Raw genomic sequence first — 13,635 nt, forward strand, 5'->3', positions numbered from 1 at the left:
CTGATTGGTCAGATACAGATTTATCTGTGGACAAATATTTATGCATAAATTGTATTAATTTCCAACATATATGTAGTAGTTTTGTGCCTCATATAATTCCTCACTCTTATTATTCTTACAAAAGTAAAATGATTTCAACTTAATATTTCATATTTATTTATGTGACAACTAGTAAAGTCTTATTCAAATCAAACAAAGTATGTCATGTTATTAAATAAATCTTTCCTTAGTTACACTTATGAGAATAAATATAAATGTCAGGTAAATGAGCTTGCTATGCTAACAACTGCACATTTAGATTTGTAACTGTATATTGCATTGTAAAAAAGTAGCATATAGATCAAAAATATATTTTAGCTAAGGTGTATATTTAAATGAGCATGTATCTGCACCACAGTCTTTAATGTCATGGATTTAGAGCATTTCAAATAATGTAACAGAAAAGAGAAGTGATATCTTAGCATGTGGCTACGAATGGCCACAGAGTTTCAGTTGGCAGTGGGTATCGGTTAGCGGTGAAGCGCAAACGCGACGCACACACACTGAGAGAACAGCTGTGTGACACACATCTACACAGCAAAAGGAAGCAATGCAAGTGCACACACAACTATGAGCACAGTGCTAAAATGCCTTGCGCTAGTAATAGTTTTGAGAGTTATTTGCCAGGATATTAACCGGATTGTTGCTAATAGCTTGATATTAGCTGCTAGCTTAGCTTTTGTAATTAGGTCGCTTGAAAGTCCTGCAAAGAACTGGGACATAATTTGAGAGTTTCCATTGATTTGGGTATATAAGGAAGTCTAGCTAACCAGGCTATATTGTTTTTAGAGAAAATATCTTTAATTAGATTATTTTACCCCATTAGATATTTTTTTCTTGTTTTAAGCATAAATGTAATCTAATTTTGTGTGATTTATGCTTAAAACACTTTGTTTGTGCAAATAAGTTTAATTCGAAATTTTTTGTCTCATCACATTTTGTGAAATCGATTTTGTTTTAAGGCAAAACATTGCAGGGAAAACCATAATTTTTTCGGGCACTGGCTACATTTTTAGATTTTGGTCTATTTTACATCCATAACGTGTACAAAAAATACAAAATATTCTCTTTAAAAAAAAAAAACTCTGAATTTTGAACCCTGCTCCAATGTTCAGATTTCTGTGGAGGACGTTTATGCAAATTAGCGCATATTTAATAATGCGTATTTAAACATCGAATTTCTGAAAACTTAGAAGACCTTTGCAATGTGAGCCAAAGCCAGATCTCTCTAATCTGGCGCTAAGCGGACAGCATCATCCTGGACTCACATGGCCCACGGCTGTTCACGCACTGTGCTCCGCGAGGAACCGCGGGTTCAGGATATGGGAATGTAGCGGGGCGTCTGGGAGCTGGTCTCGTTCCGTGGTACGACTAACCTCCACAGCTCGTGTGCTCTCATTGAGAAAGACAGACGCTGTCTCCTCTTTGTCCTTGGGAAGTTTTGAGGCGAGCCGTAAGGGTGGGGTGGAGAGTGACTTGTCCCCATTCCGGCACTGATTGATACAGTCTCTTGGCGGCCACTGCTCTGAGCCACAAGTTCCCTTGATAGACTCCAAAGAGATGCAGGAGTCCTTTCCATGAGATACAGCTGGGGGGGAAAGCTGGCAGAACGTATGTTCTTGAACATTTTGAGCATGTTTTGAAGGCCACTAGGGATGAGGTTGTTTGATTGGCAGTGTTTTCTAAAGCAAATGTCACTATTACTATTGCTCATACTTGAATAAACCCCTAACCTTAAATGGTTAGTTCACCCAAAAATGAAAATTCTGTCATTAATGAATTACTCACCTTTATGTCTTTCCAAACCCTTAAGACTTTCATTCATCTTCGGAACACAAATTGATGAAATCGAAAAGCTTTCTGAACTACCCATAGACAGCTACGCAACTGACTTTGACGCTTCAAAAAGTTCATAAAGAGATCATAAAACTAATCCATATGAATTGAGCGGTTTAGTCAAAATTTTCTGAAGAGTCTCAATTGCTTTATATCCTGAACAGATTTAATTTAGTCGTTTATGCACATATTAACATTGAGCAGACCTAAATTCATCCTTAAATTCAAGATCTTGATCAAAAAAGTTTGCATCTCTTGAAGTAAATAACATCCCAACATTTATTTCCATCTAGGAGGTGCATCAATATTTGGTCAAGATCTTGTATTGTCACTGCAAGAGTCCAGCACTCTGTAAAGTCTTCTCCAGCACATCCCAAAGACTCTCAATGAATTTAAGGACTGGACTCGGAGATGATTCATGTGTGAAAATGATTCTTCATGATCCTCCCAACCATTCTTTCACAATCTGAGCCTGATGAATCTTGACATTGTCATCCTGAAATATGCCCATGAAGTGTCTCGGTTGTTTAAGAAATGAAAAGCTACACACTCTGTCAATTAGGGTTAGAAGAACTGTTGCCAAACATATAACACACTAGAAACATCATAATAACCTAAATAATTATGCAGTCATTGACTCTTCAGCATTTGCCTATTGAAATCCAAATAGCAACTTTGTTGTTGTTTTTATGGCCAGGCAGTGTATCATGCTTTTGAAATGTGATATACGAGGTTGTGGCTTGCTATCAAACCCTGATAATGATGGTATAACTTGCATTTTATCACAGCAAACCTACTCAGCCACTTCAAAACGTTGATATTTGTCGGTACTTCCCATTTTCATAGCATGAAGCGGTTTATGGGAAGAGGCATCTTTTATTGTTTCTACTCAGTGATGTCACTTCCTTATGAGGCAGTCTGCAAAGTTTTCATGTCATTATGTCCATTTGTGCGAGCTGCTGGGGGTTGTTTGCGAAGAGCCTCTTCCTCCTTCGAGTCAGAGTCAGCTGTCTGACACCTCTGGTCTGCCAAGAGCTCGGAGGATGTGCTTCGACGTGCTCCAACAAGTTCCTCTGCTGCCTGGCACATCTTCAGGCTTTCAGATGCCCTGAAAGATGGTGATAATGAAGTTGTACTGGCTCCAATCTCAATCGTGTTAACTGACATTAGCCAAGATACGCCAGAGGCTGCATTAAATGCTAGTTTAGGGATTTTCTTTTGTTTATTTCTGCCTTTTTAATGTCTTTTATTAGTGGCGCTTGCTAAGGCAAGCTTCACTATTACTATTGCACATACTTTTGAGATCCCCTAACAACTTTAAGTACAATACTTTAAGCTCACCTCACATTGCTGCACCTCAAATCATGCAACTTCATTAGAAAAGGTGTGCAATTGCTTTTTGAATGAAAACTCATGAACTCAAGGCCTGTTCACACCAAGAATGATATCTACAAAGATAATGCATCCACACCACCAAACAATATTGTCCTGTTTATTAGAAGCACACACTGCAGTTTTGTCGTCTGCTGTTTTAAATGCTCGTGCTCTTTAAATCAAGATGGGTTCTGATTGGCTGTCAATGTTTTTAGCATTCATCAGCTGGAAAATACCCCATCATGATTTCAATGATTGTTCCTCTCTGTCGTTCTCATTGTAGTTGTGGACTTCCCTATTCTCATTGAGAATATTGTTTTAGTGTTTGTACTTGTGTGAACAAGCCTTTAGGGATCAGAATATCATGAAAACTTTTTAAAACTACCAAAGAGAGTAAAGTATGATCTAGAACACTCTAATAACCACTTAGCAACATGCTAAAAACACATTAGCATTGTGAAATGAGTTATGAATGTGCAAGCACCAGTCCCTTTTTCTTTAGAAAATGTTAAAATCGTGTTGGTTGGTGTTATAGTGATGGAATTAATGTAAAATGTGATTTAAGTCTGCGAGGTTTGCGATGCATTGTGGTGAGCGCCTGCGCTAACCGCTAATCTGCTGCTCTGAGGCGTATTTTTTAAAACACATTTTCATTGACTGTACAGTTACATGCAGGATTTGTACTCAGGTTGCCCTTTTACCACAGCTAATTTGCAAAGGGTTTGCTAGGAGGCCTTTCTGCCCTTCTCTGGAAGTTGTCCTGGGTCTAATGGCCCCTCAGGAGACTGTCTCAGTCATATCTAGGCGTTATCTCAGCGCTGTTTTATTTCGGTGGCACCATGCCGCTCTTCACAGGGCGAGGAGATATCTGTCCTCTCCTGCTACCCTCGGGAGAAGCAGAGAGCAGATTAACAAAGTGACTTAATGTTGCACATTACTCTCTGGAGATCCCTGCTCCTGGTTTCGTGGCACTGGGCCGCCCTCCCTCCTACTCAAGTAACACAGCAGCTCCTCCTACGCCCGTCTCTCTCTCCGTCTTTATCTTTCCGTCACATGGGTAAACACACTAGCATCTCTGACCTCTGAGCCATTTTGCCTCGACATGTCCAGTTCCTGTGGGGCTTTTTCCCAGTGCGTGTTCACAACTTCACTATGTTTACCTGGCAATTACCTCTTTAAAAAATCTTGGCTTTCGTCCGATATTGGAATTAGAATATGTTGTTATATTTTTTTATTTAATAAAATTCTATTCTATTTTATTTTTCATTTCATTATTTTATTTCCTTTTTATTTTACATTTTCTTATTTTTTTTTTTTACAATTTTTCAATATTGATATCCATCTGATCAATTATTGCCATTCATGCATTAATCATTGCCAGATTGTGTTAGGAATATATATTTTATTCATTAGGTTTATTTATTTAGTCAACTCCAGATTTGTAATAATTGTAGAATTTTACTTGTTTAGTTTACAAATCTGGTTATTGGCCATAATTTAAAAATAACTTGGATACTAAAAAAAAAAAAAATCTTAAAATTCAATAAATAAATAAATTCTGAAGTACATATCTTTATACAATCAAAAGTTTGGAAACATAACTACAGTATTTTTTATGTTTTTGAAAAGTCTCGTATGCTCATCAAAAGTCTCGTATGCTCATTTTTCTGTATTATTTGATCAAAAATACAGAAAAAACTATAATATTGTGAAATATTAATACATTTTGAAATAATGGTTTTCTATAATGGTTTTCTAGCCATTACTTCAGTCATCAGTGTCACATTTTATTCATTAGATTTAATTTTTTTGCCAACTCCAGATTTGTAATAATTGTAGAATTTTACTTGTAGTTTACAAATCTGGTTATTGGCCATAATTAAAAAAATAACATGGATACTTGATTGTGATTTGATTCTTTGCTCAAATATGGCTGCTAAACTGCATAAAAGACTTCAAATAAGACACAATGTACCCACTGCATGTACAAGACGCTGATCTTGAAATGAAACGCTACGCATAAGCGGACTGATCAGTTAGCTGGAGATGAGTGAGCTGGACATCAGCGGCCCAGTAGCTAAAGGGAAATCTTTGAGTCCGGATTTAATGGATTACGTGCCCTGAACAGCTTAGTTACGTCAGGTGTTGCTCACTGAGTGACCGTCCATCATGCTGTAAGCTTAATTGGATAAGGTAGATGTAGATCTTGAGTACAATGGTTTTTGCACGAATAACGGGATCCATAAAAGTCCAAGTGAAATATTGTTTTATTGGACTTTGAATGCAGTTTTTACCTCTGCCAGAAGACGCTCAGTATTTGATCTCGCTGTCTTGAATTTACTGTAAGTTTCCATTTTTGTTGGCGTACTCTCTTGTCTGAGCGGAGCTTGCCGAGGCTTTTATCGGTTGGTATGCTTTTCAAATTCAAATGAAAAGCTGTCACAACATTCCTGTAACTTCCTCTTCTGATGTATCATCTGATTTTTCCATCTCTCCTCCACAAATCCTTCACATCTCTCTGGCTTTTATCAGTCGACTTGAAGCATAATCAAAAGGTCACATCTTGAAGCATGCATTGCCAAGTTGTTGACCATGTTTAAGTCATGAGAACCAGATCTCTGCTTCTGATTTTCAGTTTCTATACCGGCCACGTGTCCCTCTTGTTGCGAGTGTGAACATTTCACCTCTCCCTCGCCCAAAGCTCACTGCTTTATCTCATTTGCATTGTGGGTTGCCCTTGAGTTGTATTTCCTCATGTACAAGTTGCTCTGGTCTTCAACCAGGTCCTTGTGCTCTCAGAGGACATTGTAGGGCTCATGCCAACCTGTATCAGTGATGCCAAACCTATGCCATTTATAAGTAATGGTGCTTCCTAAACTACTTCCTATTGCACGCACACTTTTCTAAAGGACCATAATACTTTTATCAAGTAAACCACCCCAGAAACCACATGGCAACACCATGGCAACTACCTACTTTCTCTGTCATTATGGCAGCGAGTTTTGCACATGCTAACGTCACTTACATTTATTCACAATGAAGTTGTAGTTACTTAAAAAAAATCAACTGAATGTGAAAATCCTCAAATAATGTTTCAGCAATATTTCATATTTTAATGTATATCTAAGCAAAAACATCACTAAATTATGGTTAAAACAATATGAAAAACGATATGCCAATGGTATATGAACAAAACTCAAGATGTATTCTCTGAAACCAAATCTTTAAAAAAAAAAGTTAGTTCCTAAGTGCATGTGCTTAAAATATAATAACATCTAATCAATTTAAAATATTTCATATTTTATTATTTAAATATGGCAGCAAGTTTTGGACACTCACATTTGCTCAATTTTGTTCAGACCATAATAAAACCAGCTATTTATTATTATTTCATTTACATGAAAGCAAAACATCATTACATTTTCCCTTAAAACAATATGACAAAACAATATGCCCCTGGTGTATGAATCTTTATTTTCTGGAAAAAAATAATAATATATATACCGTATATATTTTTCTAAAAAAAAAATCAGAAAAATAAATTAATTCTGAAGTACATTTCTTTATACAATCAAAAGGAAACATATATATTAAAGCACTCTTTTTGCTGTGTGAAACATTTATAAATCAGTGTGTGTACGCTGTTAAGACAAAAATGCTCCGTTTCTTCCCCCATGCGAGCACTGAATGATATCAACGTCTGTCTGATCAAATCTGTGTATCTTTCTCTCTTGTCTGTTCAGGAACGGATGCCGGAGTCTTTGAAATAAGAGGAACAAGCGAAGAGGAAAGACTACGTTGAGGATCGGACAGAGACAGCGAGAGAGAGAGGAAGGAAGACAAGTGTGTACAGTACTTTTGGAATAGGAAGGAATACCAGGCCGAAATAATGGGGAGGAAAAAGATTCAGATTGCGCGGATAATGGACGAACGCAACAGACAGGTAAAGGAGATGTTATCTGGAGGGAAAGAATGGAGATGTGACGCTCATTTCACAGAAATGCAATAAATCACACACACACACACACACACACACACACACACACACACACACACACACACACACACACACACACACACACACACACACACACACACACACACACACTTAAGGAAGTGCCAGCAGCTTCTGACGACAGCGTCACAAGACACTCACAAGCTGGAGTCTCACTTCGGACTGCATGGCTGCTGTAGTTTTGCTCATGTGTGTTGCGTGTTTGTGTGTGAATGTGAAATATAATTGTCCTAAATCATCATAATTGCCGTTTTTAATACGTCTTTAATTGGCGTATTAAATGCATTGCTCTTGCATTAGATGATAAGATGTGTAGAGTGTGAATAATTGAGGTTTGTAATGGAGTGGAGGAAACCGTGCCTCCACCAGCGGGTGTATCATTCACCACAACCAGAGTTTCCAGCTTATTACTCACCCGGGCAATTAGACAGGCAGGATCTGTAGCCACATCTGACAACACTTATGAAGCACATCAATCTCTACCTTCCTGATGGAATAGGGGGTTTGACTTTGGGTTCACATGCTTTATTTCATTCAGAACTTCGTATAAGGTTTTTAGTATGACTTTTTTTTCTAACCGCATGAAAAATATAAAGCTGCATGTGTTGTGGATGAACTCTAGCGCAGGGCCAAACGTGAGATCATGATTTGGAGCGGGAACTATTCAATTTCATGGCTAACACTGATAGCTGCAGGTCATAACTGCGGAGCGCTAGCTCTTAATGAGCTAATAACCGTCACATATCCCTCAGATTTGAAGTGTGAACTTAGTTAAACTGAAGTTGGAATTTGAATGGGAACGGCAGGAGGATTCAATACAGGTTCAAGTTCTTTAATCTTTCTAAACTTTTATCCTCACAAACAACACTTTGTCTAGCCAGCATTCAGAGTTTGTCTTGAAGATTTGCTTTTTGAGTTAAAAATATACATTTTCTGCATCCTGGTTTGCTACCTCAATTCAGACTTTCATTTAATTGAAAAGGCATTCTCAGTTTAATACAGAATAGCTATAGTAAAAGCTTTGAACTGATCAACTCAGATCTACACCCACTACCGTTCAAAAGCTTGGGGTTGGTAAGATTAAAACTAGATTTTGAAAGTCTTTTATGCTCACCAAATCAAAACCGCATTTATTTTATCAAAAATAATGTTATAGTGATGCAAAAGATTTCTATATCATTTTTTTATCCATAAAAAAAAAATCCTGGAAAAAAACAGTTTCCTCAAAAATATTGATCAGCACAACTACAACAACAGCAAATCAGCATATTAAAATGATTTAAAACAGTTTTGCTACTCAATCGTTTTGAGGAAACTAATAACATTTTTTATTCTGTAGAAAAAAAGAAAGAAACCAAAATGCTGATCTGAAGGACACATAATGTAACGTCAAATAGTTTACCCAACTCAGGAACTCTATACAGCAAAAAAATAATAATATATATATATAGGCCTATAAGAACATCCATTCAATAACTGTTATTTTTAAGTGTCCATGACTGAATCAATTGTGTATTTTTCTCAGAGGTTTTATCAGTAGAGCAGTTTAATAATAATAATAAAAAAAAGTTAAGTGTTCAGCCTGTTGCTTTACTTGTTGTCCTTTGCTTCTGAACAATGCTTTAGTGTTCAAGTGGACAACAGCTCAGGGCTCAGGATAAATGGCTGGCTGTCATCTATACCCCCCCCCCCCACCCCCCACCTGTCTCCACCCCCTTCAGTGACCAGCATAAGGCCGGAAACCGAGGCAAAGCCATTGTGCAGGGGAAACCATTGGACCCTTCCTGTTATGACAGGAAATGCACTCAAATGTGCTTCCTGACCCCAGTGCAGTGGCACGATTAGCCCCCCTCCACGCCCACCCTTTCCCGTGCGGTGAGGGGATGTTCTGTGTGAGACGTCTTACACCGCAGCAGATTCTACGAAAGAAACGTGAATGATTCTTTACCAGGGCAGCGTGTTCATATAAGGTTAGCTGCTGCCTCAAAGTGCACTTTACCATCAGAAAGCATGTAGGAAAATGTAAAAAGTCTTTGTGACTCAGACATCTAAGGTAAATCAAGACAGGCTGAACGCATGCAGCACGTGAAAGGCGAGCGTATGTGTGTGTGGGGGCGTCTCAGTGAGCATGTGTAAGACATCTGTCGCTCCCGGTGCATGTGCATGTGTGTGTGAGAGAGCGTAATCTAAATCATGTGGAGGTGAGAGCATCAGCGTGCTGAGCTGTAGGAGTGAGAAGATCACCCTGCTGGAGTTTGTTTGTGACAGGGCGCATGACGTCCGAACTCACGCACGGGGATCAGGAACACACAAACACCACCATCACCATGTGGATTAGGGCCTTCTCTCTTTGACAGAAATTAGATTAAATGGAGAACAGTCTCTCGCTTCTCAGATTTGTTAGGAAAAAGACCCCAGCAATCTCACATACCGGTATGTCTCCTCTAGAGTTTAGGCAAATGACCTGAGCTATTAATCATTGTGGATTTTTTATATATATATATATACATCTTTACTTTGTGTCTATTTGGTATTTTTATTTCTCTTGAGGAATTTTAAAAGAAACATTTTAGACAAATAGCTTTGGCTCAACCTTGTAAAGCATGTTGCAAGCAACACCAAATTCATGGGTTTGATTCTCGGGGAATGCTTGAACTGATAAAGTGTATTCATATGCAAAGTAAGTCGTAATTTAGATGCGTAAAATGCATTTAAATGAGACAAGGCTGATACCCAAATGAGACATAATTGCATAATTGGGAATTCCAATGAGCCATTTGAGTTATGAAAAAGAAACCTCTGAGAAATGCATTTATTTGTGTCCCAATTTTATTTTAAGAGAATAAAATGTATACTTCCTTGAGACATAATTGAGAACCCTCTTGAGATATTAAAAAGAGCAGTCTCTGAGCAGTACACTATTACTGTATGTCAGCAATTGTCTAATTTGGTTCTTCATTCATTCTTCCTCAGGAGAATCTGCTACTTATATGAGACATAAATGAGAACTCCATTACGCTTTCGAAGAGCCAACTCTTAGCAAAAACATTTCCTTTCTATCTTGTTTTGATGCCAGAATCTAATAATCCAGAGTTTAAATATTTCAGTCAGATGCCCAAGAGAGTTCTTTGAGTTTTGTGCGGCTGTTTCTCGCTGAATTTCATTCTCATCACAGATGGAGAGTTTGTTCTGTGAGGGTTTAAATGGTGTCTTTGGGAAATTGTCCTTTCCAAATGGAATGTGTGCAACGCTGCCGGCGTGCCTAGGTGATGCTGGGTCATCATTAGCCAAAGCAATCCTATGAACCCTGCCACCCAGGGGCTGTCAATTTGTGAAGCGTGCTGGGCAGAATTTCACCTTGAACTCCCCAGTCTAAATTTAGCATGGCACGTAGAGCTCTGATAGCTCTCTAACCAGAATACCCTGTCAAACAGTTTGGTTTTGGATGGATGGGACCCTGTACACTCAAGCAATAAGTTTCATTTTGATGGGGCCTTTTACGCAAGTCATGCAAATGTTAAAGAAATGAATTGCCAATGCATTTGAAGTTCAAGTCAATGAAGTTCATATTTTATTCAGGGCTGTCGATTTAACTCATTCATTTAATTATTTAGTCAACGGGGAAAATAACGTGTTAAAACTATTAACGCATTTAACATATCCTCCCCTCTCTAGACATATGTAGTTCATCTTACATTTATAGTTTATTGGTGACGAGTTGAAGCAGGGCAACAACTCACTGAGCCTATAGAATGAATGCCCCTAAAATTCAAGATATCAGGGCAAAAATTATAAATTTGATATTTATTATGATATATTTAAGCAATATCACACAAGTGCTGTTTTTGTCCCGAATAGAAAATATTACCTATGTCTCCGAGCAACACACAAAGGTGTTTGATTTCTGAATGAATCCGCGTTTTGAGCGAATCAATCAGTTGAACTAATGATTCAATGGCCCATTCATAAAGAGAGACAATTACTTAGTTCCTGAAAGAATCAAATGACTCGAAGACTTACTCATTTAGAAATTTACCGCCACCTACTGGCAGTTTTAGTTTCTTATTTAAAATATATTTTCATTTGACAGACCTAAATTTATTGTATCAGTTCACAAGTTGTGGGAAGTAAGTGTTAGAAAGTTATGAGCATTGCTTGGACAGAAATGCTAATTACTTATGCTAATGCTAATTGAAAAGATCTGTCTGTCTGGTGAATCTGATGAGGAAATCTTGTGGGATAAGCTAGTTAAGAAGTCTGTTTAGGGACTTCACATGCTGGTAGCAATCTCTGTTGGTTGACATCAAACTGTCTATCAAGGATGTGAATCATTATGCCATCATTGCCAAACAAGTAGACTAAGACGCTTTGTCTATGTCATGAACGAGAGGTATCAAATCTATCCCTGTGTAACCCTCTCCTTGTTCTTTTGTTTATCAGGTTACGTTTACAAAGAGGAAGTTTGGACTAATGAAGAAGGCCTACGAGCTGAGCGTTCTGTGCGACTGTGAGATCGCCCTCATCATCTTCAACAGCACTAATAAACTGTTCCAGTACGCCAGCACCGACATGGACAAAGTTCTGCTTAAATACACTGAGTACAATGAGCCCCATGAGAGTCGGACGAATTCGGACATCGTGGAGGTGAGTTCCCCTTGGAATTATCCACAATTTAGACATCCCAATCAAAATGTTTTCCAAATAAATTCAGTGTTATTCAAGCATTAATTGAATCATCAAGCATCAAGAAAGTTTGCTCTGTTTCGACCGGCAGTTATTTTCTGAAGAGTAAGCAAGTGATTTGACACCTGGCCCGTGTTTTGCTGGTGATTTGTTAGGGAACATGTTGTAATAGTCCTTGCAAAAGATGTTTGGCACATGCCGTTGCAGTCTGTAAGAACAGATCAGGCTGAGCTAAAGGACAGGGACGAGGACTTTACTGTATCTCGTCAGGACCGCGTTACGCAACAGGTTTAGGAGGACACGGCAGGTGCCACTGTCCAAGCCAGGTGCTCTGCGCAGAGACTTAAGATCTTGCTTGCTCATCGCCGCCACCTTTTGTGACACGTGAGCTCCTGATAAGGTCACGGGGCACACGTGGGGTTGCTTTAGGTTAAGGTTTCCTTGTCCACCAATATAAGACTTCAGCGTCTTCTGCTGAAAGCATGACTGAAAGACCAAAGAGCAACTGTGAAACAGCTCTCAGCTCTTCCAAACCACCTGTCAAGCCTGAGTTTGGGAAGAGAGAACTTGAAGGTTCCCACCCCACATGCATGAAAGGCCATGGCGCTCCCAGTGGGAGCAGTGGGAAAAATATTTCCCCTGGAAAAGTCCCTATTCCAGTAAAAACACCCGATTGATTTGCGTTGAGCCCTGGTGGTGCCACACAAACAAACTAAGTAGGGGATGAAGAAAAACCCGCTGTAAGGATGAGGAATAACAGTATAGATGCTGAAAGGGGCGTTTATAAGAGCTCAATTGCGGTGAAGGATCTCTTTATCTCTGTGCGTTCGAGCATGAGCCGGTTATTGTTTCACAACTCACTTCACTTGCACATAACAAGCTGCAAATTCAAACTCTATTATTATACTTTGACTGCTCAGTCTAGTGTAGCACTGTTCGACAGGCCATTTGCAACGTTGACACATGCATTACAAGCAAGGCCCTGGGGTCAGACTTAGCTGGGATTCTGCTGGTTTTTTATGAGGCTGAGAGGGAAAACAGCATGGCTTGCCTCATGAGAGGAGAAACATCACGTCTCCACGAGGCAAATCTCATGGACACCCTGCCAAGCCAGTAAGGAGCCAGGATAATCCCATTTCCTCGATTAGTGTAATCTGAAAATGCTCCTTTTAATCCTAAAAACTGACAGCGTGCACTATAACCCCATGTCGTCCCCCGCGAAACGCATGTTTTCCAGACCCCACACCTTAGAGTTCACGCTCTGCTGAGAATTGTCAATGAGACCGTTGGCGCAAGGAAGGAAAATGTTAATTATTTCCAAAGGTCGTGCTGTTAATGACTACATGGCCGGCTAATGAGATTGAGCAAAGCTCTGTGCGTATGGTAGTTGACCTCTTGTGTTTGGTCTTGTGCTAGAAGGCATTGGAGGTGACAACCTTCCCCTCCTCCAATCTCACCCACACAAACCTCTGAGAAAACATGCCTCCAGCGCTTGGCACATCAATATGACTTTAAATGTAACGAAGAAAACATAATCAACCTACTTTTATAAGCTGGCTCCATTTCAGGCACATTTGCCTCAAACATTTTTCTACTCTCCTAATTTAGATAATTTGTCTTCATGTAGTTGCATGCCAATGCATTCTTAAGCACTACTTTTTTGCATGCTCGGTCCGCTCACTGTTCTC

The 13,635-nt window shown here is 39.0% G+C and overlaps 1 protein-coding gene across 2 annotated transcripts in view; it reads left to right on the forward strand.

The window, feature by feature from the left end:
* mef2ca (myocyte enhancer factor 2ca) overlaps positions 1–13,635 on the forward strand; it is a 41,797-nt gene that overhangs the window by 11,895 nt on the left and 16,267 nt on the right. For both annotated transcript variants that reach the window (XM_079599300.1, XM_079599301.1), the window contains 2 exons: positions 6,993–7,192; positions 11,705–11,908. In XM_079599300.1, coding sequence (XP_079455426.1) covers positions 7,139–7,192; positions 11,705–11,908 — 258 coding nt within the window. In that variant the 5' untranslated portion in view covers positions 6,993–7,138. The remainder of the gene's footprint in view (positions 1–6,992; positions 7,193–11,704; positions 11,909–13,635) is intronic.

The sequence above is a fragment of the Phoxinus phoxinus genome, assembly GCF_949152265.1.
Source record: "Phoxinus phoxinus genome assembly, chromosome: 23".
Lineage (NCBI taxonomy): Eukaryota > Metazoa > Chordata > Actinopteri > Cypriniformes > Leuciscidae > Phoxinus > Phoxinus phoxinus.